A 26,754-nucleotide genomic window follows, 5' to 3' on the forward strand; every position below is an offset into this window, starting at 1 on the left:
AGGAGAATAGTGGGCAGGCCACAGTCTTAACATGAGGAAATGCATCATCATTCATTCAACAATGAATTCTTACCTCGAGCTCACAAAAACAAGAAAATTAAAACGAAGCCGTGAAATTGGCAAAAGAGACCATCTTCCCCCAGGCACCAGTTTAGCTTGGATCGTTGAATTTACAGCCAAGTATTGCCAATGCTGGTTTGACTGTTAATGCCTTAGATGCTTTGCAAATTATGACATAAATCCAGTGAAGGGGCACTCATGTGGCTCCAAAGACCGATAGCGCTTTCTTGATCTTTCGTTCACGAAAATGGTGCCTCGCTTAACGACGGCAGAAATTCGAGGGGTTAAATCAATTTTTTAAAAAAGAGATCTAATTGGCTGTGACAAGTTTCTCCCCCACACATATTGGCAAGTGGTGGGATGGTTTCATTGATGTAATTATAATTCTTTTAGTTTCTACATTTTATTCCACCTTTCCTCCAAGGGCTCAAGGTGGCGTACATGATTCTCCCTCTCCTCACTTTACAGCAACCCTGTGAAGTAGAATTAGGCTGAGTGACAGCAACTGGCCTAAGGTCACCCAGGGAGCCACATGGTTGAATGAGAATTTTAACTCTGGTCTCCCAAGTCTGAGATCCAACCACCATCAAAGCCCAGCAAGAGAGCCCTGTATCCCTATAGATGAGAAGTCACTGTTGGGCTATCACTCTGTATGCCAATCATAAATCAAGCAGTGGTGTAAAGAGCCTGCTGGATCAGGCCAATGGCCCATCTAGTCCACCATCCTGTTCTCACAGTGGCCAACCAGGTGCCTGTGGGAAACCCACAAGCAGGATTTGAGCACAAATGCACCCTTCCCCTCCTGCGGTTTCCAGCAACTGCTATTTGAAAGCATTACTGCCTCCAACATTACAACGCACTTCTCCTCCATGAACTTGCCTTATCTTTTTTTTCAAAAGCCATCCAAGTCGGTGGCCATCATTGCCTCCTGTGGAGTCCCATGGTTTTAAGTATGCAGTGCTTGAAGAATTGTTTTCTTTTCTTTGTCCTGAATCTTCCAACCTTCATCTTCAACGGATAGCCGCGAGTTCCAGTGCTATGAGGAGAGGGAGAAAAAGCTTTTCTCCATCCACGTCCTGCATGCCATGCATAAATTTTATAAACTTCTAGCATCTTATTCGCCTTATCTCTGAACTGAAAAAGTCCCAAATACTGCAACTTTTCCACATAGATTCTTCCTTGCCTGTTGAGGCAGCCATGTGTGTTCCTAAAATAAAGGACCAGTTACATTCTCTGTAGATAAGACTTCCCAGGTTTCATTTGACGCTAAGGTTTTGTTCGCCTGCAAGGATATACAGTACAGTACTGTAAAAGGGGCAGCTGTCTAGGAATGTTGCTTAACCGGGATTGGACAAGAGACCCCATCGAGGAAGCAGATAGAGGAGTCTGGCCTCCTTTTTTGCTCAGGTTTCATTTTGTGAAGAAAGTGAGAGGAAACAACGTAATTGCCACATATATACCATAAGCCTGCCTTTAAAAAAAATCCCTTTAGCAAAAAAGTGCTGCAAATGCATATTTTTCGAAGTTTAAATAATTCAAAACGTCCTGCAGACGCATAATCCGTCATTCTTTTCAGACTGACTTAACGACAGCCCTGCAATGTAGCGCACTGCAGCTTGCTTGTTTACCCCTATTATTTCTGTTTCTACGACTCATCAAGGATCTGCAAAAAGCATAACTGCGCGTGCGTAGATAGAATACTGATCAGAATTTGCTTCTCCTATTTTAGCTCTACACTCGTTCTGAGGGGTGGGGCTAGCGGAGATGCGTCTCTCCTCCTCTAAGCCAACCAGAGGGCGAAGGCAGCGCATGTGCGTTTCATTTTGTGGGCGGAGGAGGAGGAGGAGCGTGTGAGCGGACTGAATCGCCGTCGCCTCTTTCGTTGCGGAGAAGGGTCCGGCCGGCAAGATGGAGAGTAAGTGTGCTTGGATCGACCTCAAACCACTTTGCTCCTTTCCCATCGGCGTGGGGGCGTGTATCTTATCGTTTTGCTCCGGAATTATTAATCCGGAGTGACTCCGGTTCTGGCCTCGCGGTCGTTAACGCTGCCCTATTTTACCCATTTGGGAATTGGGGTGGAGGAGCTACCTTTTCCCCACGCGTTCATCCACACCCGCCCCGTGATGCAGAGTGCTTAAACCCCCATTCTATTTTACTCTGGAACCACTGATCTGGAGTGACCTGAAGTCTGCTTTGTTTTCGTTTTTGCTAGCTTCCCGACGAGCAGGGAGGGAAGCGGGACTAATTTTTGTTACTCTTTCGCCCACCTTCTTTGCGAGTAGCGCAAGCTTGTTGACGCGTGTCTGTTGATCTTGCGAACATGACCTTAAAGCAGCAGATTCCCCCTTAAGGCTCAGGCATGGGGCAAGCTAAACGGGAGAGGAATGGAATTCAAGTACAGTAATCTGAATTCAGGCACAAGCCTCTGTCAATAATACATACATAATTGGGGGTATACTTACAGGGCGCCCCAATAGACCTATGGATCGGGAGGGAGGCCTAAGGTGATTTCTCTCACTTTCATGTACTGTATCTTATTTCCCTTCAGTTATTATCTTTGCAAGTTGCCAAACAGGGACTTGACCATGTTGTTTATCACCATTGTCATTTATTTGTTTGTTTGTTTGTTTGTTTGTTTGCCGCCTTTCAACCATGCTTGCAACATGATTACATAATTGCAAAAATACGAGACAAGTAGTCATAAGCAATGAATAAAAATGTATCAAAATGTGCACAACAAAAGTAACTAAGTCATAATAAGATCCAAAAACTAAAGATCCAAAAAAATGAATGTCAATAACAGCAGAATTAACGTTTCCAGAATTAAATCTCGATCCCAGTGTATAGTACCAAATTACACTCTTGTTTCACTGAATAGCAAATGAATCAAGCTGAGTCCCAGACTCCTGGTCTGGGGAAAAGGAGGGATATAAATAAATAATATAATAAATATGATTACAGTAATAATAATAATAATAATAATAATAATTTCCAACTCCTACTCTTCCAGCATTCCATCACACTAGAATAACTATAGAACCAGAACCCAGCATTGAACTAAGGGGATGCTTGATTCATTTGGGGCTACCAAGAACAAGGGGCCGATTTATGTCCCTGTTGTAAACAATGCTCCAGGGGATACTACTTTCTCCTGTGTGAGTGAATGGCTGCCAACCAGTGTTGGGCTGAGCTAAAATAACCCAAGGAGGAGCAAAGAGGCTGTGATCTCCTTGCTGGGAGCCTGCATGTTCCCACTCACCCATAGTTTGGCTTAGTGTCACCTTTACCCATCAGAAAATGCATCTCCATCAGGGTCTGGGCTATGCTGAAAAGCAGATCTGGAATTTAATATTTCCTCAATGTGAGTCCATGAGTGTGGAGGGTTGTGTGACATAAGATATATATTTTTATTATTTATTGCATTTGTATGCCACCTTTTTCTCCAGGGAGCTTCATGACTGAGTAGGGACTAGAACCCCAATTTCCCACGTCCCAGTCCCACACTCTAACCACTACAGTGGTGCCTCAACTTACAAATTTAATCCGTTCCAAAGGCACCTTCGTAAGTTGAAAAAATTGTAAGTCGAAAAACGCCATTGGAAACACGATTTCCCATAGGAATGCATTGAAAACGGAAAAAAATTGTAAGTTGAAGCAACCCTATCTAAAAATTTGTAAGTCGAAAAATCCCTATCTAAAACCGCCACGGTTTTTTCCCCGGATGTCGAGACATTCGAAAGCGCACGGCCATTACCCCCATTCGTAAGTCGAAAAATTCGGTTTTCGAGTCATTCGTAAGTCGAGGTACCACTGTACACTGGTTTTGGGGGTGTCTTATTTGGAACAGTGTTTTGGACTCCATATGTGAAACGGAAGATGACAAAACGCCCCACGTGTTTAGACCAGTCTGCTCCTGTTTTGAATGCTGCTGCTTGGTTATTGAACATGAAGCCTTCAATGTTTGTGTTTGGAAAGGATGCATGGAAACCTCTCCCTAATCTCTTCCAGGTGTGTTATATCAGCAGCTACCCCAGCAGACAGCCACGCTCCTGAACATACAGGTATTTTCTGTGCGTTGGGGCAAAAAGCATGGGATTTGTATGAAGGCAAGGTGGAAGCAGGACTAGGACCTCTGCTGTGTCAGACTGAGTTGCTAGAAACCACAGAGAGAAGAGGGCTCTTGGGCTCAAATCCTGCTTGTGGGTTTCCCAGAGACATCAGGTTGGCCACTATGAGAACAGGATGCTGGACTAGATGGGCCATTGGTGCGATTCTGGTGTTCATATGTAACAAAATGCTGCAGTATGGAATACTTGTTTTCGGTATTCTGGTCTATCAACCAGAATACTCCGTTCCGCTTCCCCCTCCTGTGAGTCAGAATTCTGTGACCACTGAGCATGTTTCGGTCCTCGTTGGACTGTTTGGCTTCAAACCTGCTGCAAGGGGCAAAGAGAGGAATTCCCCACCCCCAAGCTTGGCAATGCCTCTGTTTGTTCATGGGTGGTGCTGATATAAAAAGATAAGTTAATTAAAATCTAGGTAATAAAAACATTGCAGCACTATTAAAAGCCCTTTTCTTAAAAACAAAAGCTAAAACCAGTCAGTTTGCAAAGGCCTCTTAAGTCTGCAGGACCAGGAGGGAGCCAGTCTAGCTTCTCTCGGGAGGGAGTTCCAAAGGCTGGGAGCAGCCACCAAGAAGGCCCTTCTCCTGTGTCCCCACCAAGCGTGCCTGTGAAGGTGGTGGGGCTGAGAAAAGGGCCTCCCCCAAAGATCTTGGAGCCCAGGCAGATTTCTATGGATAATATGGTCCTTCACATAGCCTATGATTTGTGGAGAAGTTACTTTAGTCTCAGTGAATTCTTTTTCTTCTTCTTTTTGTAGCCTCAAGGGTCAAAGGAAGCCGAGGCCTTTGTGAAAGCCTTCCTAAAGCGCAGCATGCCTCGGAAGAGCGATGAAGACATCCAGGACCACTTAACCCGAAAAGCGGTTGTCCTTGAACACCTGCACAAGAGGAGGAGAAGGCAGAAGAAGAGGAAAGGCAAGGGGTTCTCTGCCAAGCAGAGGAGAGAGATGAAGCTCTTTGACATTAAACCAGAGCACCAGAGGTAGGTACTTCTTCATGAAGGAAATAGTTAAGCTGCGAGTTTCGCTCCCGCAGGAGGCAGCAGTGGCCACCAACCTAGACAGCAGCCTAGCGGTCAGCATCGGTCTCAGCCTGCTGGCTGAAAGCTAGCAAAGAGGAAGTCAGTCTGACCTCTCTCGGGGAGGGAATTCCACATAATGGGGGAGCAGCCACAGAAAAGGCTCTCTCTCTTGGGTCACCACCATGTTTCTGATGTTGATGGGACCGAGAGAAGTTGCACTCCTGAGGATCTTAACACCCAGGCAGATTTGGATATGGATATATGATCTTTCAAGTAGCCTGGGCCCAAGGGACTGATGGAGGTGGGGGAGGGTGGACTCCATCCCAGGACAGAGTCTAACAGTAAGGAAATGTGCTTTGGTCTGTACCATTCTGATTTTGATAGAGGCAATGAGTAAACAGGTTCTTTTCACCATGTTGGTTCATAACCAAGGAAGATAACTTGCCTTTGACATGATAGGCATCACTTTCAAGTCAACCTGTCTGAGCACTCGGGTGGTTCATTCCCCTGCATCTCCAGGTAGGGTTTGGAAAAGAATCCCTGCCTGAAACCCGGGAGAGTTTTTGCCAGTCAGTGTAGACGGCACTGGCATAGATGGACCAATGATCTGACTCGGTGCAGGGCAGCTTCCTAGAGTATTCAAAGCACTAGATTTCTCATTTAAAATAATTCTATAATGGTACTTTGCCACTAGAGGGCAACTTGTGACCCTTTTATTCCAAAAGGTGCCTTGTTTTAAATTTGTGCATGATCACTTTTCTTTTGTTTTTAAGGCTTTCAAACGGCAGAACTGGTGGGTAGGCTCAGCTGTGCTCCGATAGCAATCATCAGATAGCATCACCTTCTGGTGATAGACCCCCCCTATTCCCTACACAGAATTCCCTGGGAAGAAGGATGGGTTTTTAAGCCACTCTGCTAATTGTAGCTCTATGAGGAGACTAGGGGGTCTCCTAGCAACTCTCGGCAGCCTGAACAAACTATGGTTCCTAATATTTTTTTATTTTTTTGGGGGGGGGAGAGAGAGCCATGACTGTTGAGTGGTATAATAAGTGTTTTAAATGTATGATGCAGTTATAACCCAGAAGACAAGCAGCTCAGCATTTCAGGAGCAGAGAATAAGGCTGTCCTTAGTCCAAAAAATTAAATGAACCAAAACTTTCAGCAACACTCAACAGCTGTCATGTTTCAGATCCAATTTAGCTCTGCCTTAAACTTCAATAAAAATGACTCACTATCGAGCCTCATCTAAACTATGGAATTAAAGCAGTGTCACACCACTTTAAACAGTCTGGGCTTCCTGCAAAGAATCACGGGGATCCTGTAGTTCGTTAAGGATATATAGAGGTTAGGAGATTCCTGTTCCCCTCATGGAGCTACAATTCCTAGAATTCCTTCTGAAAAGGGGGCTGGCGGTTAAACAACTCAGATCGTAACTTTCTCTTCAATGTGATCACTGCCCTTGAACAACATTAAAGCCATTGGATGGCCATCTTTTATACCCTTACAGCTGGAGCGCTTTCTGAATAGGAAGGCCCAAACTTCACCCACAGCTTCCCCGTCTTCAGCCTTTACGCTATCCTTTTGTGAGTTGCCTTTTCCCCACTCGTAGTATTCAATCCATGAAATCAGGAGGGAAACCGTTTCTGAAATCTTAAATTGAATAGTTTCCGTTTCGGACGAGAGGGCTATCGATGGCTGCTCACCGTGATGGCTGTGCTCTGCCTCCACAGTCGGAGGAAGCAATGCTTCTGAATACCAGTTGCTAGAAGCCACAGGAGGGGCTCAAGTCCTTGTGCTTGCTGCTTTCCCGCAGGCATCTAGTTGTCCACTGTGAGAACAGGATGCTGGACCAGATAGCTCACTGGGGCCTGATCCAGCCGGGCTCTTCTTGCGTTCTTAGATTTAATAGATGCTTCAGGGCATTGTTGCCAAATGGGGAATTAACAAAGACATTTTTTGACGTCTTCTGCAGGTACGAGATATTTGTGCCATTACATGAGCTGTGGGAGCAGTACATCAGAGAACTCTGTAACGGGCTGAAGCCGGAAGCGTAAGTTCATTAGGCTTAAGTAGTGCTTGGATCACATTTGGAGACTTATATGCACATTTGGAGCATAGCAGTGATCAGGCGCCGTTTCTCAGGAAATCACGGTATGAGGAACCCATGCCTCTCCAGATGTTGTTGGACTCCAACTCCCATCAGCCCCAGCAAACAGCCTGGCTAGTGGTCATGGATGATGCGGGTTCAGTGTTTTCACCACAAGTTCCCCTATCCCTGTGTTAGCCCCAAATGGAATTACTTATTATCATACTTTTTTTTGTTTTATTTGGCAGCACCAAATAAATAAACCTCAAAGCAGTAAGAATAAAGCAATGAAATTATCAGCAAAAACAGTTAAAGATAACTATTTAAAATATTTGGGGGGAAGAAAAGGCTGTGCCGTGTGATTTTTCTCTACATGCATTCTGACTTTTAAGAGCCTGTAGGGGTTATTTTAGGTAAGGTCCAGGACTTATGGGTTGTAGCCAGTGCTAGTCATAACTCTGATCTGCCCCATTGAAATTACAGGGCATGGCTAACATAGATCAATTAATTTCAATAGGGCAACTCTGAGTAAAAGGTCGTTGAATGCAACCCTGTGTTTGTAAGGTAATATATGCATGCAGTTCCTGGTTGCATGGGACAGTGAAGAGGCTGCTGGGGGAGAGATGAATCACACTATTCCTCCTTTATGCCTACCATAGAATGGCGAGGGAAGCTCACTCCTCTGCACCTTGCATGGACATTCAGCCATCTGCCAACCGCTTGCGGGCTAGTGACTCCGAAGGCTTATTTGCAAGGCTGCTTTAAATTGAGTATTTCAGTATTTGAATGGCTTAATGTTTCTTGGCACTGTGATGTTAATATTGTTGCTTTTTTTAATACTTTGAAGAATTATAACATTAATTAGTATATTATATGTTATTTTTATCAGGCAGCCACAGATGATTCAGGCCAAATTGCTGAAAGCTGATCTTCACGGAGCTCTCATTACAGGTATTTGACTTCCAATCCTAAATGCAGGGATGCTTTTAACTCGGACAGTTCTGAAAGTTGAAAGTCAAATGTCACCTACTTAAGCAGATCTCAGTTGACTCTGTGAGTTTTGAATTGATCAGCTGAGCAAGTGATTGATCAATGAAACCTGCATATTTTGCATAAGAGGGATCAACCGCTTCAAAGGAAATTATGTACTTTTTTTGTTTTCAAATGGGCTGCACGTAAGTAAAGCCATACTGGATCAGACCGAGGACTGTATTTAATTGGTGCTCATACCCAAGGGTTTTTGATCCGGTAGAATGTATTCATTGATATGGGGATAAGAATAGGCAGCTTCTGCCTCCTCCCTGCAAACCCACGTGCCTTCGGAAATCTCTTCCAAATGATGATACTTTTATTACTGTCTTCAAAGCTAATTTTTTGTCTTTCTAATCCCTTTAGCGACAGACTCAGTTAACACACACTAGAGATACACTGCAATATTATATTGGAAATGCCTGCTTGCTAAACAAAAATATACAGTGTGGGGGGGGGAGTATTTCATCCCCTGCTAAATTTGCTCGTTTGCCCTCTGACGAAGAAATGACTAGTCTATAATTTTAATGGTAGGTTTATTGTAGCTGTGAGAGACAGAATAACAACAGGAAAAACCCCAGAAGACAAAAGTCAGAGATTGATGTGCATTATAATGAGGGAAATAAGTATTTGATCCCCTATCAACCAGCCAGATGTTAGACTACCTGGTATCTTCACTGTATGTAAGGAACTGAGATTAGAGGCACCTGCTGTAAGGGAGAGGTTTTACCTGTAATCCCAGCTCGTTACAGTACCTGTACAAAAGACACCTGTCGACAGAAGCACTCAATCCAGCAGATTCCAAAGTCGCCACCATGACCAAGACCAAAGAGCTGTCCAAGGATATCAGGGACAAGATTGTAGATCTGCACAAGGCTAGACTGGGCTACAAGACTATTCCCAAAGCAGCTTGGTGAGAAGGTGACAACAGTTGGTGCAATAATTCGCAAATGGAAGAAACACAAAATAACTGTCAACCTCCCTTGGTCTGGGGCTCCATGCAAGATCTAATCTCATGGAGTTGCAGTGATCATGAGAACAGTGATGAAGCAGCCCAGGGCAGCTGGGACCATAGTCACCATGAAAACAGTTGGTAGCAGACTACGACGTGAAGGACTGAGATCTTGCAGAGCCCGCAAGGTTCCCTTGCTTAAGACAGCACATGTACAGGCACGTCTGCAGTTTGCCAGTGCACATCTGAATGACCCAGGGGAGAACTGGGTGAAAGTGCTGTGGACAGATGAGACCAAAATCAATCTCTTTGGCATCAACTTAACTCTACGTGTTTGGAGGAGGAGGAATGCTGCCTATGACCCCAAGAACACCATCCCCACCGTCAAACATGGAGGGGGACATATTATGCTTTGGGGGTGTTTTTCTGCTAAGGAGACAGGGTGAGCACCTCCTTCCCTCAGCCAGGGCATTGAAAATGGGTTGAGGATGGGTAATGGGTATTCCAGCATGACAATGACCCAAAACACACAGCCAAGGCAACAAAGGAGTGGCTCAAGAAGAAGTACATTAAGGTCCTGGAGTGGCCTAGCTAGTCTCCAGACTTTAATCCCATCAAAAATCTGTGGAGGGAGCTGAAGGTCTGAGTAGCTACACATCAGCCTCGAAATTTTACTGGCTTGGAGAGGATCTGCAAAGAGGAGTAGGACAAAATACCTCCTGGGATGTGTGCAAACCTGGTGGCCACCTACAAGAAATACCTGACCTATGTAATTGCCAACAAGGCTTTTGCCACCAAGTACTAAGTCATCTTTTGCAAATGGATCAAATACTTATTTCCCTCATTATAATGCACATCAGTCTCTGACTTTTGTCTTCTGGATTTCTGGGGTTTTTCCTGTTGTTATTCTGTCTCTCACAGCTACAATAAACCTACCATTAAAATTATGGACTAGTCATTTCTTTGTCAGAGGGCAAACGGGCAAATTTAGCAGGGGATCAAATACCTTTTCCCCCTCACTGTATAGGCTGCCCAATTAATTGGGGGCAACCATGTGGTCAGTCTGTGTCCTGGTTCCAGCAAAACAATCTTGGAATGATAAGTCATGTGCCTCCTCTCAGATGCCAAGCTTTTGCACTTTTACCCTGCCTCGTCAAACCACAGTTCCTTGTGATGTCAAAACTGGGAAGCTGTGGTTTCTATGCTACTTAAACATCATGATTGGAAGCCAGATCAATTACCCCTTGTTGGTGCAAATCCGCTGAGTGTGGTAAATAAATAGACACTGAAATCAGCTGGATGACCCTTGTCAATTACACAAGCAGTTGCATTCTGTACTGTAAGGGGAAGCACAGAGGCAGGTAGAGTATTGCAATAAGTGTAATGCTAAAACTGATTGTTCAGCCCTAATAATCTGCTTTTCTTTGCTATAGTGACTAAATCGAAATGTCCCTCCTATGTCGGCATCACGGGCATTGTCCTGCAGGAAATGAAACACGTTTTCAAAATTATCACAAGAGAAGACAAGGTGAAAGGTACCGGATCCTCCTTACTGTAACTTGCTTTGTTCATGGTCCCTTCAAATTGCACAATGAATCACGGCTCCTACTTCACTAATGGCCATTTGTCTCATTTCACCCTGGAAGGGTCTTGGTTAATTGCTGCATAGTTGAGATTTTGGTTTGGTTTTTTTTTTTCTTCAAAAAAGTGAAATTGGTAAATCACAATTAAGATCTGTTTTCAGAGTATGCTGTACTGTACTTTAAAGGTAAAGGGACCCCTGACCATTAGGTCCAGTCGTGGACGACTCTGGGGTTGCGGCACTCACCTCGCTTTACTGGCCGAGGGAGCCGGCATACAGCTTCCGGGTCATGTGGCCAGCATGACTAAGCCGCTTCTGGCAAACCAGAGCAGTGCACGGAAACGCCGTTTACCTTCCCACCGGAGCGGTACCTATTTATCTACTTGCACTTTGACGTGCTTTCGAACTGCTAGGTTGGCAGGAGCTGGGACCAAGCAATGGGAGCTCACCCCGTCGCAGGGATTCGAACCACTAACCTTCTGATCGGGAAGCCCTAGGCTCTGTGGTTTAACCCACAACGCCACCTTTTTAATGAGGCCTTTGGCTTTAAACTATCCATGTCTCTCCCTGTCCTCTGCTGCTTATGTCTAAGTCTTGATTTGTAGGCCCCCTCAAAACAGGGGTCTGCCCCCCTCATTGTGAGTTAAGCACCCCGTACAATGTGGTGAACTGCAGTGGTTTTCAATCATTGTGCCGTGGCACCCTGGGATGCCTTGAATGACGATCAGAGGTGCTGCGGGCAACACTGGCCTCTGTCACTTTCTTTCCCACCCTCCACTGATGTCCTCTCACACCTCTGCATCCCAAAGGCTTGCACAGCTAATAATAATAATAATAATAATAATAATAATAATACTTTATTATTTATACTCCGCCCATCTGGCTGGGTTCCCCCAGCCACTCTGGGAGGCTTCCAACAAAATATTAAAATACAAGAATCCATCAAACATTAAAAGCTTCCTGAAACAGGGCTGCCTTAAGATGCCTTCTAAAGGTCTGGTATTTGTTGTTCTCTTTGACCTCTGGTGGGAGGGTGTTCCACAGAGTGGGTGCCACTACTGAAAAGGCCCTCTGCCTGGTTCCCTGTAACTTGGCTTCTCGTAGCGAGGGAACCGTAGCTTCTGGGTCACATTCAAAGGTAGCCCCACATAGAGTGCATTGCAGGAGTAGAGCATAACTAGAGCATGCACCACTCTGGCGAGACAGTCTGCAGGCAGGTAGGGTCTCAGCCTGCGTACCAGATGGAGCTGATAGACAGCTGCCCTGGACACAGAATTGACCTGTGCCTCCATGGACAGCTGTGAGTCCGAAATGACTCCCAGGCTGCGCATCTGGTCCTTCAGGGGCACAGTTACCCCATTCAGGACCAGGGAGTCCTCCACACCTGCCCAAAGGACTCCCAAAGAGAGGGTAGAGAAGAAGAGGCAGAGGGGACATTCCACAAGGGAGGGTGTTTGAAAAGTGGTGAGAGGCTGCCAGCTCTGCAGGCAATACTGGGCTCCTGAGACCCACAGGGGTGCCGCAGAAAGAATGTAGTTGGTCAAGGGAGTCGTGGACTCGAGGAAAAGGTGAGATCTAAATGCAGTAAATAAATAAAGAAGGTGATAAATCAATAGTACCACATAAGGCTCTGCATTTGCACAGCGGGCCCCTGACGCCTGTCATCTTCTTGGCTTCCCTTTCCAGTCATCCCAAAGCTCAACAACGTCTTCAGCCTAGAGATCGATGGCTTCATCTCCTACATCTACGGAAGCAAGATTCAGTTCCGAGCCAGCGAGCGTTCTGCAAAGAAGTTCAAAGGAAGAGGAACAATTGACCTGTGAACCTTCTTTCTTTCTTTCTGGAAATGGGAGCCGCTGATGTGTTGTTTCCAAGGGATGGGGAGACTATTCCTAGCAGTTTGTGCATCCTGAGACTTGAGTGTATGTGAAGGGACAACCCTTGTTGTTTTAAACAAGAGGATTTGAGAAATGCATCCGCATAAATGAATGCTCCCGCTATGTTTCGAACACCTGTTTCTATCCTTTGTACATACTTTGTGTTTTATCGATGTTATTAAACCTGTTAAATAAATAAAATCATTTCCACTAAGCCCCAGGATCTAATCTGATAGTTTGTTTACAGCAAAGTAAACCTTCCATAACCTCCCATAAGATTATGCATTTTGCAGTAGCAAAGTGAGTCCTGGTTTGCATATCCTTGTAACTATCCCAAGGATGACTCAATATATCTTTGCAGTAGGAAAGAACACATTTGCAGCAAGCATTTTCTTTTCTTTCTTAAATATATTATTTTCAAATTTTTTGTTACAATTTTTCACATATTAATGCTTTTCCCAAAATGTCAGATACAGTATGAACTTCCTCCCACCGCCATTCTGAATTCCAATTTTCTCCCCTTATTTTCTTGCATCTCATTTTTATTTTCAAACTCATATCCTCTTATTTGCCTTGATTTCCAATGTTAACATGTAACATGATATAACATATAAATGTTATATCAAACCTAAAAGGTAAAGGTAAACGGACCCCTGACGATTAGGTCCAGTCGTCACCGACTCTGGGGTTGCACGCTCATCTCGCATTATTGGCCGATGGAGCTGGCGTATAGCTTCCAGGTCATGTGGCCAGCATGACAAAGCCGCTTCTGGCAAACCAGAGCAGCACATGGAAACGCCGTTTACCTTCCCGCCGGAGTGGTCCCTATTTATCTACTTGCACTTTGACGTGCTTTCGAACTGCTAGGTTGGCAGGAGCTGGGACCAAGCAACGGGAGCTCACCCCGTCACAGGGATTCGAACCGCCGACCTTCTGATCAGCAAGCCCTAGGCTCAGTGGTTTAACCCACAGCGCCACCTGGGTCCCTAGCGTTTTAATGTAATTACAATGGTCTTTTAAATAGTCCAAACATTTTTTCCATTCTTGCTCAAACTTTTCCTCGTCCTGGTCTCTGATCTTCACAGTCATCTTTGCCATTTCAGCATAGTCTATCATTTTAGTTATCCATTCTTCTTTTGTTGATTCCTTCTCTTCTTTCCATTTCTGGGCAAATAACGTTCTTGCTGCTATTGTTGCGTACATAAATAATCTCTTTAGATCCCTTGGTATTCCATCACCTGTTAGTCCAAGCAAAAAGGCTTCTAGTTTTTTAACAAAAGTTATTTTAAACATTTTTAAAAATTCATTACTATATATCATTTCCCAGAAGTCTCTTGCTTTTCTACAGGACCACAACATATGATAAAAAGTACCTTCCTTTTCCTTGCACTTGCAACACACATACAGCAAGCATTTTCGGCTAGGAAGGCGATGGGTCAGTGCTGCTTGGCAGAGGGCTGGTTTTCTATGTATGCCAAAGGAAAAACTGGCAAAGGTTTGTCCACCAAGTCTAGAAGTTCCCAAAGTGGGTGGTACCATCTGAGGGTGGGTGCTAAGAGGCATGGGGCTGCAGGGGGGGTACTTGAGGTGTAAATGACTATCGGATTTGGAAAAACTGGTATCACTGGACTGAGTCTGTCAATTATAATTTTTTTTAATTAATTAAGCAAAATAGTTTTAACTGGATTTCTAATAAACATGCAATTCATTGTTGCTGTTTTGAATTTTGAATCTTCAGCCCCACCCTAAAAAACCTGTCATTTTTACCATGAGTACAGTTTTTTTTCTCTTGTGGTGCAGACTTCCACAGGCAAAAGTCCACATCACCAGGAAGTGCTTCTAGTCCACAAGAAGTCGATGAGCCTTTAATAGGCCACAAGTCTTCATTTTTGTCTTTGATGCGAACAACTAGGAAGGGAACACCTCTAGAATGTATGTTCAGGCTTTTATTTTTCTTCCTTTCTAGGTAGGGGTTATTTCCACTTGTGCAGTTTCCCAAAGGGAGGAAACGAGCTTTCAAAAGTGGTTTTTGTGGGGGAATTGGGGTGGGGAAATTGGGGGTGCCCGCTTCTCCCGTATTCTGGCCTGTTGCTTTAACTGTGCTTTGAAAATTATATGCTTTAACAGTCTTCTCGCTTTAATGCTCAAGATTCAAAAGATTTGGGAACAATTGCATTCCTTTGTCTCCTTCTCTTTGTAAGAAAGTTTGGCGGGGGGGGGGAATGTTCTAAGTACTGGGGCGGTGTGCAAAATTGTATGAATTATTTTGATTGTCCTGGGTTTTTGAATGATGACTTGGAAAGGAACGGTATTGTTTGCGTGCTTCCCCCCCCCCAAAAAAGGGCTCTTTTTCTTCACTGTTTAATAGGCAGGTGTTTACTGCTGAACATACCAACAACTATTCTCTCCCACTGTTGTTGTTTTAAAAAAAGATTATGTAAATGCAGCCCATCTTTCTAAGGCTCCAGCACCTCCCCCGCGCTTCTTGGGGCATTCTGCTGAACCATGTAAACTCTTCAAATTGAGATGGAAAATAACTCTTTTGATGCTCCCGAGAAGCAATACCCGGTCCCGGGCTTTGTAATGCAAAGTTTCTCCCATTGTTTTCTCTTTGTGGCGAGGAGGAGGAGGGGAGTGGCCTTCCAACGGAGCGCAATTCTCCAGAGGTAAATGTGTGCTGCAAAGATTAACTATACCGAATTTTTCTTTAAAAAAAAAAAAAAGACGGGAGGCACATTGACATTGAAATGAAAGAGAATAGCAGGGCATTCAGTGGGATGGGATTATGAATAAGGACAAGCCTGAGCACACAATTTATTTGCAACAGGGAAGGGCCATGCATAAAACATGGATCTTCGGAGCGTCATCCCTTAAAATAGTTTTGAGCTTCTGTGTGTGTCCTAAAGCAGGATCAGGGGGACTTTTGGGGAGCCCAGGGGCTGCATTCCCTCTGCCAATTCTATTCTTGCAGCTGCACCTGGGAGCCAGCTCTTGCACATAACACTAAAAAACTATGGTTTGGCATTCCGTCCAAATTGGGTAAAGGTAAAGGTACCCCTGACCATTAGGTCCAGTCACAGACGACTCTGGGGTTGCAGCGCTCATCTCACTTTACTGGCCGAGGGAGCTGGCGTACAGCTTCCAGGTCATGTGGCCAGCATGACTAAGCCGCTTCTGGTGAACCAGGGCAGCACACAGAAACGCCATTTACCTTCCCGCCGGAGTGGTACCTATTTATCTACTTGCACTTTGACGTGCTTTTGAACTGCTAGGATGGCAGGAGCTGGGACCAAACAATGGGAGCTCACCCCGTCGCAGGGATTCGAACCGCCGACCTTACGATCGGCAAGCCCTAGGCTCAGTGGTTAGACCACAGCGCCACCCGCATCCCTATCTCCAAATCGGGTAAAATAGCCCAAATGAGAGGTGAGATTTGACCCAGATCTCTGTGCTGCGTCCACCAATTCAATGACTGGCAGCCCAGGATTCAAACACCATCTCAACCACAAATCCTCTAAGTGGCCATGAAAAGGTCAGTGCCTTTTCCTCCAATCCTATGCAGCTATGTGAGCAGTGATTTGTGCTGCTGCTGCTGCTGCTGCTGAGTGCAGCATTTGGGACTTTTTAGTAAATTAATAATACAACTATGCACGGCATGGAGAAAGTGGGCAGAGAAAAGTTCCTCTCATACTGCCGGAACTCGTGGGCACCCAATGAAGTTGAATGTTAGAAGAATGGGAATAGATAAAATGCAGTACTTCACACACACAGTGCATGGCTAAACTATGGAACTCTCTGCCACAGGAGGCAGTGATGGCTACCAACTTGGATGGTTTTAAGAGAGGATTGGGCAAATTCATGGAGGTGAGGGCTATTGATGGCTACTATGCTTTGCCTTCGCAGGTGGGGGCTGCAATGCTTCTGAATACCAGTCGCTGGAAACCACAGAAAGGGAGCCGGTTCTTGTCCTTGGATCCTGCTTGCTGGCTTCCCAGAGGCATCTGGGTGGCCACTGGAGGAACAGGGTGCTGCACTAGGTGGTCTGATCCAGCAGGTTTTCCTGCTGGAGGTTCTTTTGTTCTCAGAGTGATCCTGTGCAGCATAGCTGACCCTACGAGGCTGATCTGAAGCAGCTGCCTCCAGCAACAGATTTCGGATGTCTTTGAAAGGTGGCAAAATGATCCATTATTTCCATGTCAAATGCGTGCGGGTGGGCTTGCATAAACTGCTAAAATGTCTTCTCCCTGCTTTCTAAAGAGGAAAAGGGAGGAGTCGGAGCTGGATTGAAAATTAAGCTAAGTGCTTATTTATTATTTTTTGGAGGAGATTTGCAGCCAAATGGCAGGGATGCTTGTAAATCTGCAACAAGGGCACAGCCTGCCATTTAAAGCTCTGAATTTTCGAGTATGCAAACACAGAAAAGGATAAAAGGATAAGACTGGTCTGCTGGCTGCTGGTGTCACTATGGGATGCAATTCTGCATTAGAGAGCTGCTTCCCTGCTGTTGGTATTGGGGTGCAGGAAATTTCTAAGGCAAAAGGTCATAGGTTCCCCCAAATGCAGCCAATTGCCTTCCCCTCCTTCTCAGCCTTTTCTGCCTGGACCGTTGAAGCAGTTTGATAATAACAGGTGGGCTCACTTGCTCAAGGAAATCTGGAATATTATTAGGAACATAAACAGCTGTCTTACACCAAGTCAGACCACTGGCCCTTGTAGCTCAGTACTGTCTACACTGACTGGCAGCAGCTCTCCAGGGTTTCAGGAAGGGAGTCTCTCCCAGCAGTACCTGGCTATGCCACTGTGGACTGAACCTGTGACTTTCTGCATGCCAAGCAGGTGCTCTACCACTGAGCTACAGCCCTTACAATCCGTTGCATATTTAAATGCTTCTTTTTCTTTTATCCCGGTCCCACTTTCTCCACCTCATTTATGTTGCCCTATTTTGAGATAGGGTGGCCAGAAATGCACCCTCTCTACTTCAGATATGGGTTGCAGGCCTGGCCCTATTGTTAGGTAGAGCAAGGAGATGGCCTCAGTCTCTGGATGCTGCAGATAGGCTTGCAAGTGCAGATAGGCTTGCCAGGTCAGGAGCATCCCAGACCCTGAAATTTCAGAGCCTGAACCCAAGACCTAGTAGGGACCCCTGGTGATGGAACGGGAGCGTCCCTCAGTGATGTCACAGGGCAGGCCCTGGAGATGGAGGTTAATTGGGAGAGAGGAATGAAAGAAGGCAGACTCCCCACCCTCAAGTGTCTATGCTATAATTTGCAGCCAGCTTCTGCCAGACTGAAAGATTGCAAGCTGCATATCCAATCTTTTTAATGGCTAATAATAATAATAGATACTCTCACCAACCTGGAGATTCAAGCCCTCCACCTGTCACCTGGAAGGAGCCAGGCAAACCTGGAGACTTCAGGTGAAAACTGGAGGTCTAGTTGCAGAGGATGAGGAAGATGCTCCGCTACCATTGGTGAAGTAGGATTCAACTACCACCTTCCGTATGTGGCATGGGGAAGGTGTCAACTAGTCTTGTCGGTACCCCTCAAATTTACCCAATGGCATTTGTAATTTTAGTTTTGATCCCCATCTTAATTTCCTAAGTATCGGACCTGTTATGACTCCAATATCTCTTTCCAAAGTTGCTCACAGCCACTTTTTCTGTGTGAAGTTAAGGGTTGTGGTGTTCCTTCTTTTTCGCCCCAACATGCACAATTCTCTCCCCCCCCCCAACATGGCACAAAAGTTCCCCTTCGAACAGTGGCTTGATTCTAATTTACCTCATTCCTTGATGTAACATCTAATTAGGACATCTGTTAAATGCCTATCATATTAATTTAATAGGGGGAGGCTAATAGAACTTTATTGGCACAGTCCAGTTAATTAACATTATGGGCCTTTAATGGACGTCTTAAATCGACATCGTTAGCAAAGATGCTACACAAATTAAAGTGAGCCCTAACTGTGTTTCATTGGACTGTGAAGGACACACAAGCTGTTGTGTGTGTGCACACAACTCAATTCATTATCAACAGTCACTCTTCTTTAAATATATACCTATCCTTTCAAATGAGTCACCCGGGTTGCTAAATTTCTGTCACTTTATACCCTTCCAAGGGTTCCGGTTTTCCAAGGGCAGTCCAGGAATTACGAAAGCCATCCTGGCTTCTGATTTGACCCTGAAATGTCCCTATTTCCCCTCCCAGTGCTGTCATCACCGAGCTCAGGGAGGAAGATGAGCTGGCGCTTGTCCTAAAAATCCTGTCTAAACCGCATCCAAGATGGCGGATGGAGCTCCGTTCGTAAGTAGAAACATTCGTAAGTAGAGTTATTCGTAAGTAGAGGTACCACTGTATTTGGACTCCAGTCCGTGAAACCTCTGATAATTGTTAGTCTTTAAAATGCCCACCCAAAGACCCTCTGTTATTGTTTTCCTGGAGTAAACTAGCCATGCAGAAGTGCATCCCATCCTACAAACTCAACACATGGAATCATAGACTTGTAGAATTGGAAAGGACTCCAAGGTTCATCTCTAGTCCAATCCCCGGCAATGCATAATGGACACATAACAAAGTGTCCACTGGCCTGGGCACAGGGCATCTTTGGAAACACCTTTGCTTGTATGAATTCAGCTAAGTTTCTATGAGTCTAACAAGCAAGGGTCATGTAGCTCTGTGTCCCATCTTTTGCATGATAGACTGACAGATGGTGCATGTAACCTGGAGCATTCTCTGTTGTTGTTTAGATCGATTTCCTGCCTTCTCTTTTTCAGCAGAAAAACACAAGAAATGTGTCAAAGCAGGCCTCCCACTTCTCAAGGAGAATGTCTGGTTGCAGTTTAAGTTAGGTTCTTGGCTCTTTATTAATAAACAACTTTCATTCTTTGCTGTTTTGGGGGAATTGTGGTTCCTTACTTTGTGGCTACCTTCTGTTATGGTTTTTTTATCTTTATTGTGCTTTTCCTTGGGCAGAGATGTCTTTGGAAAGGCAGCTGATAAACTTTAAAAACAGATTTTTAATTATCTACCCGTCTGAGGGGGTGAAACCATGAGAACAGGATGCTGAACTTGATGAGCCATTGGCCTGATCCAGCAGGCTCTTCTTGTGTTCTTCCTTTTCTTCCTGCTTTGGGGAAGATAACCATTCGGCTTTGTGTGGCAGGCTCGAGATATAGACGATTCCCCTTGTAAAGTGATCAGAAATGAGACTTCCCTTTGGCTAGCTTGCAGCCCCCACCACCAGGCACACCGGCAGCCTAAAAGATTATTTCAAAATTATGGGCTTGGAACGGTTCGGCTGGGTGGCTGGGACTGCTCATGAAAGAATTCCAGTGATGTAGCAGCTCTTGAACACCCCATTAGGTGGCTGCCTAATTAATGTAAATGATCGTTATATCTCACTCACCAAGGATTATTTTACTCCAAGGGAAATCTACTTGCTGCCACAGTGGCCATTTGAGGGGTTTTTATAGGAACTCTTGCATTATGGCTACCCATTCAGTAAAAGGTAAGTAGCCATCCTAAATAATGGAGATGGAAGGCTTAATTGGCTGAATAACAGATTCGGCTGTATTTTATTCCAGGAATTAGAGCTTTATTGCAACCCTATGATAATGAGGGGGGAAGAGCCATTGGCAAATGGAAGGCTTCCGAGATCCAAGCCCGTGAGGAAGGCAAGAGGAAGATTTCAGTGTTTCGCTTCAAAAGTCGCTACAGTCTGACTCCCTCTCCCGTTTCGTAAGAACTTGCATGAAAGTGGCCTCCCAATTTTTCTCACAGGCTCATATAAATTCAGCACAAACAGTTGGGCCTGGTGAGCATTTAAGGTACCCAACCCTAATCTGCGGGTTGCCATCTGATTGGATTTTATTCTGATCCTGATTGGATTTCAGGATGTATTTTAATTGATTGTCTGATTTTATGTTAATGTGTTGTACATTTTATGTTAGCCGCTCTGAGCACGGTTTTGGCCGGGGAGGGCGGGGTATAAATTATTATTATTATTATTATTATTATTATTATTATTATTATTGGTAAGGTGAGGGGGGATGCCACACACTTGTAAATTAAGAGCACCCCCTGAAAAGCCAGTTTTTCAAAGAGCTACCAGAGGAAGACCACATGACGATATGACAGCCATCTTCAAAAATCTGAAGGGATGTCACATAGAAGATGGAGCAAGCTTGTTTTCTGCTGCTCCAGAGGAGAGGAGCCAAACCAATAAATTCAAATTACAAGAAAGGAGAGAGGGGGAAAGTACAAAAAAATACAATAGGAAAGAAAGCTATAATACATTGAGTATAATCAGTTATATAGAGATATACAGTTGTACCTTGGATCCCGAACGCCTTGCAAGTCGAACGCTGCAAACCCGGAAGTGAGTCTTCTGGTTTGCAAACGTTCTTTGGAACCCGAATGTCCGACGAGGCTTCCGCAGCTTCCGATTGGCTGCAAGAGCTTCCTGCAGCCAATCGGAAACCGCACTTTGGTTTCCAAACGTTTTGGAAGTTGATCGGACTTCCGGAACGGATTCTGTTCGACTTCCAAGGTAGGACTTTATAAATAATATTATTGTCCTAATACTGTACATATATGATTATTAGTAACCTACTATATTCTGTTTGAACTCATTCCAAATGTCAATACATTTATCCAAACCAAGTCCACGTCTATAAGCAATACATTCGTATGTTGCAAGTGTTGTCATGTCATCAATCCAGTGATTAAAGGGGATCTTTATTCTTTCATTTCATCACAGTCAGGGCTCACAGAATCCATTCTCGCTGTCCAGTTCTCAGCTTCCATACAGTAAGTATATAATTCAAAATAATATTTTCCTCTGAATTTTTTTAGCTTTTTCTGCACAGTCATATTCATATAATCCAGCACTTTCCCCAAAAAAACTTGGTGAGTATAGGGCACTGTAAGAACACATGCTTCAAAGAGACACTGTCTTTATTACATCTCCAGCAGTTTTAAAGCATAGGATGTAAACCAATCTATCAGGGATTCTTCAGCAGCATTTCCTGCATTGCGGGGGGGGGGTGTCTTGAACTAGATGACTGTTGGGGGTCTCTTCCAACTCTATGATTCTATGACTTGCTTAGTGGTTATAGGACAGGCTTGCATGGAGAAAAGCAAATAAAAAGTGCTAAATGGATTGTGGCAACACACAGTTGGATTCCTACCACAAGGTGGCACAGCTTACCCACAAAGTCATGCTTTTCTTCCAATAATAATAATAATAATCCAGTAATTCTGGAGCAATATTACAAAGCAATTTTACGTGCCATTGAACAAGTCAGCCAAATATGTCTAGGAGAAACTATGACAATAAAGTGGGGGAGGGGGCACATACACACTATATCTGCTAAAAACACACCTCTTTACCATGTCCTTTGACACCTGTGATGTTTTAGGACCCATCTTATTTTTGTGATCGTCGGTTGTTTTGAACTGTTTTTAAAATTGTGGTTGTAACTGCCTTTGGGACCTTAGAGTGAAGGGCATGTTGATAATGTAAATCTTATTCTTATTCTTATTAATATACTCTTGACACTTCTGAGTATTATCTGCCACCCGTGCCAGAATCCCTAAAACACCTTGAATCAAATCTCCATCCATTTACTGGGGAGAAATCTGTGAATACCACCTCAGGTCTTCCCAGTTACAGTGGTACCTCTGTTTACAAACACAATTGGTTCCGGAAGTCTGTACTTAACCCGAAGCGTACTTAAGCTGAAGCGAACTTTCCCATTGAAAGTAATGGAAAGTGGATTAATCCGTTCCAGACGGTCCATGGAGTACTTAAACTGAAAATATTCAAACCGAGGCGTACTTAAACCGAGGTATGACTGTATAACCATTATAGGCTGTGTATGCACCGTGCCTTTAAAGCACATTAAAAACACATCCTTTCCCTCAAGGAGTTCTGGGCAGTTTTAGTTTACCCTTCACAATGTTACAATTTCTGGCAACCCTGAACAAACTACAGTGCCCAAGATTCTTTGAGAGGGGAAATGTGTTATGAATGTACTTCAAAAGGGTGTGTCCACAGTTTATGTCACATCAGCTTTTATCACAAATAATGGGTTCCCTGCCAACTTTTAACGTCATTCTCAAACCTGCTTAACCCTGCCTAAAAGTAGAGAAGGTTTAGCTGAGTTTACCACCTTTTTCTCCATGGGGCTCAAGGAAGCTGACATGGTTCTCCCCCTCCTCATTTCATCCCTGCAAAAACCTTGTGAGGGAGGTTAGGCTGAGAGGCAGTGACTGGCCCCCAAGGTCACCCAGTGAGCTTCATGGCTGAGCGGGGGATTTGAACCCGGGTCTCCCAGGTCCTAGTGTGACACTCTAACCCAGGCACCCCCAAACTTCGGCCCTCCAGATGTTTTGGACTACAATTCCCATCATCCCTGACCACTGGTCCTGTTAGCTAGGGATCATGGGAGTTGTAGGCCAAAAGATCTGGAGGGCCGCAGTTTGGGGGTGCCTGCTCTAACCCCTGCACCACCACGGACTCACAGTTACTCTGCACTCGGCCCATATTCCACCTCTACAATTCCATGGTTCTATCTATAACAAGGAGCCACATTGCTGTGTCTCTTCCCTCTGCTAACTCCATTCCTTTCGAACACAAAAGCTACTTAGCTGTTGTGCTGTGAATCCTTTTTAGTTATAAGCTATAAGACAACTCTTGGGAGGGCCATCTAATCTTAACTCCAGGGAGTCATCATCCGATCGCAATCTGGGGGTGATTTGAAGCAGCTCATCTGAAGCAAATGCCTTCCTACCCTTCTCTGGGAGTGGTTTTTATTGCATGACGGGAGTAGCCCATTGAGCCTTATTGCTTAATTAAAAACAAATTCCCAGGCAATTCCCCCCCCTCCCTCCGTTTCTATACAACGCTAGCAGTGTGGAGCTCGCCTAAGCCCATCCATTAACGGATGGTAAGTGCAAATTTACTAGGAGAGCTGCAAGCCCATTTCTTTACCACTTGGGGTTAAATGGAAAACCGTTTCCTATAATCTGCCCGCTGCTGTGCACCAAGAGGAATAAATAGGGGAAAGAGAGATTCATTGTTTAGCGATTGGGCTTGGCTGGCTTGCAGAGAGTCTGTGCAGTATGGTCGCATCTTGTGCCGGGGTTACGTTCCAGGGGTGTCACATATACACAAAACCGTGTTTACTCAAATCTCCCCATTGGAACTGCTCCTACATGAGCAATCTTGCCTTCTGGAGCCAGCACTCCAAATGGGTCTTGCCCCACAAGGAAGGCAGAGCGCTTTTCAACTCTCCAGGCTCTGGGAGGCCACCTGAGATCTTGGAAGCCTGGTAAGGAAAGCAGAAAGCTTAAAATCTCTTTCTGCACCAGGAAAACCTGGTGCTTTCAAGCTCTCTGCCTTGCATACAATTAATTTGTGGGATTTCAACTGGCTGCCTTTGAACTGTATGCAAGTTAATGTCAGGGAGTCAGCCAGCAATAAAAATCACATGGAGTACATGAAGTTAATTCTTTATTAGAAGAAACAATGCCTGCTCAGGGGAGCCAGACCTAATGAGCACAGAGGATCTTCTCACTAGGTCTTGCCCCAATAAGGCAGTTGTGGAGGCTGCCCCCACCTTCCCGCAGCTGCCTAAATCTCCCCCTCCTCTGGGTCTTCCCAAAGCAACCTGAGACTCTGCTGACATACTTCTCTCTGCTCTTCCCTCTTCATACCTCTTCTGGTCCTGGGAGACCAGGGGGAGGGGAGCTTGTTACAGCAGGATTGGGAGGACAGCCTAGCTTCTTCAGCAGCTTGACTCATCTCTGCCTCTTGGCCACCCTCCTCTCCTGCTTCTGCACTTCTCTCTGCCACAGGCTCCCCCTGCTCACTAAACCCTGGACTCAACTACATTGGCAAAGAAAAAGCACTTGATGTGCATTGTATGTGCATTATAACACTGTGACACAAGATGGCGCTATGGAGTTCCATTTTTGCCAACCCGATTGCCCATACAAAGTTTACAACACGTTTAACTGAAACACTTCTTTGATGTGTCTAGATCAGGCATCCCCATTGTGATGTAGTGGTTAAGAGCGGTAGACTCATAATCTGGTGAACCGGGTTTGAGTCTCCACTCCTCCACATGCACCACATGCTGGGTGACCTTGCACTAGTCACACTTCTCTGAAGTCTCTCAGCCTCACTCACCTCACAGAGTGTTTGTTGTGGGGGAGGAAGGGAAAGGAGAATGTTAGCCGCTTTGAGACTCCTTTGGGTAGTGATAAAGCGGGATATCAAATCCAAACTCTTCTTCTTACTCTTCTTCGGCCCTCCAGATGTTTTGGACTACAATTCCCATCTTCCCCAACCACTTGTCCTGTTAGCTAGGGATCATGGGAGTTGTAGGCCAAAACATCTGGAGGGCCGCAGTTTGGGGATGCCTGGTCTAGGTCCAGTCCCTATTACCTCTTCAGCTTCCAACACCTCTTCCTCCCAAGTTTCTCCCTCTTCTCTTTCTGACCTCTCATTGTCCCCTGCCTGGGACCTTGGAGAGCCATTACTGATCAGAGCAGACAAGATTGGGGTTGATGAAGCAGTAGATGACCTGGTAGAAAACAGCTTCCTATGCCCCATCATCTTTCATGGCAGCCTCTCCTTCGCAGGCCTAAAGGTGCTGTATTTTTTATTCCATCTAGCTCTTTTATGTACCTCTGTGAGGAATCTGTCTATCACGGTGCACACATTTACAACTTTTTAAATTAACTGATTATTATCATGCACTTGTCCTCTGCAATATTTTTTCACTTCTAATATTTGAAGTAGCTAATCTACCTAAGTTTTAGTGTTTGAAATACCTAATCATTCATCACGATTTCCCGTGTTATAATAAAAGAACACACAGTGAATACAAGATTGCTGTTTAAATAAAAAGGGAGCTAGGGAAGAATGAGAATTGAAAAGAGGAGCATGCACAGATTTTTCTTCTCCAGTAAAGTCAGAAAACACAGAGGAACTTCAGCTTCCAGGCATGGGAAAATAAACGGATCAAAAAGAACATTGTCAGAAGCGAAGCAATGTTGAATATTGCTTCCAAACTTGCAAATTACTGAGATAATGTCAAGTGTTCAAATTCAAAAGATGAATCATAAAAAAAATTGAAAAATTCAGCACTACCATAAAAAGGTAATATGATACTGCTGTCTTTGATTGGCAGGGAAGAAGGCCAGCTGTCATGTGACAAAGGACTTTTTAGACTCTGCCTGCCAAAGAGTTATGTATTACTCGATACTTTAAAACCCTTTCCATGTCATAAGATAGTACTTTAAAATGCTGCATTTCATTCTCAGAATGTATAGCAAAATGAAACTTAGCATTATGACACTCTAACAGTCATGGCTTCCATCAAATATTCCTGGAGATTGTAGTTTAGCAAGACTGCTGAGAATCATCATTCTCTCTTATTATTTCTATTGTAAACATCCATGTTTATATTTATACAAAAGCAGTATACGAATGGGGAACATGTGGCAGTCCTGAAATTATTTGACTCTGGTTTTCTATAGCTCCAGTTAGCAGGGCCAACAAAGAATGTGATTTCGGAATAACCCACACCAGACAAACCCACACCAGATTGCCCATTACACAAAATCAGAGGCCACAAAACCAGAAGACTGTGCCAAGAATTATAGACACACGCCAGCAGTCAGGATAACTGCTTCAAAACACAGGGAGAGCTACCATGTTATTAGTTCCAAAGAACACTAAAGCCTAGAAACATTTCAATTTAAAAGGCAACCCCCATCAGTTGCCATGAAGCATGTAACACAAGAACTATTGTGATCCAAAAGAGCGGGTGGAGACAAACGTCCTTTAATAAAAAGACTTGGTATGAGTCTTTTCTCCCAAAGGGCAAATCTGGTTTTGACCACCTTTCTAATAAATTTAATAGGCTTATTTGCCAGAAATCAAACAGTGCTTCAGTAGCTGGTCTTGCAACTTCTTCCCCATGCTTGGGAGATATTGGTTTTAATAATAATAATAAT

At 44.5% G+C, this 26,754-nt stretch overlaps 1 protein-coding gene across 1 annotated transcript; it reads left to right on the forward strand.

The window, feature by feature from the left end:
• The first annotated feature begins 1,899 nt into the window (after positions 1 to 1,899).
• Positions 1,900 to 13,307, forward strand: POP4 (POP4 homolog, ribonuclease P/MRP subunit). The gene is made up of 7 exons (XM_035120454.2): positions 1,900 to 1,975; positions 4,069 to 4,121; positions 4,942 to 5,165; positions 7,177 to 7,254; positions 8,180 to 8,241; positions 10,705 to 10,806; positions 12,540 to 13,307. Exons 1-7 carry the CDS (start codon positions 1,969 to 1,971, stop codon positions 12,674 to 12,676), a joined length of 663 nt encoding a protein of 220 aa, XP_034976345.2. The 5' UTR covers positions 1,900 to 1,968; the 3' UTR covers positions 12,677 to 13,307.
• The last annotated feature ends 13,447 nt before the right edge of the window (positions 13,308 to 26,754 follow it).

The sequence above is a fragment of the Zootoca vivipara genome, chromosome 6, assembly GCF_963506605.1.
Source record: "Zootoca vivipara chromosome 6, rZooViv1.1, whole genome shotgun sequence".
NCBI lineage: Eukaryota > Metazoa > Chordata > Lepidosauria > Squamata > Lacertidae > Zootoca > Zootoca vivipara.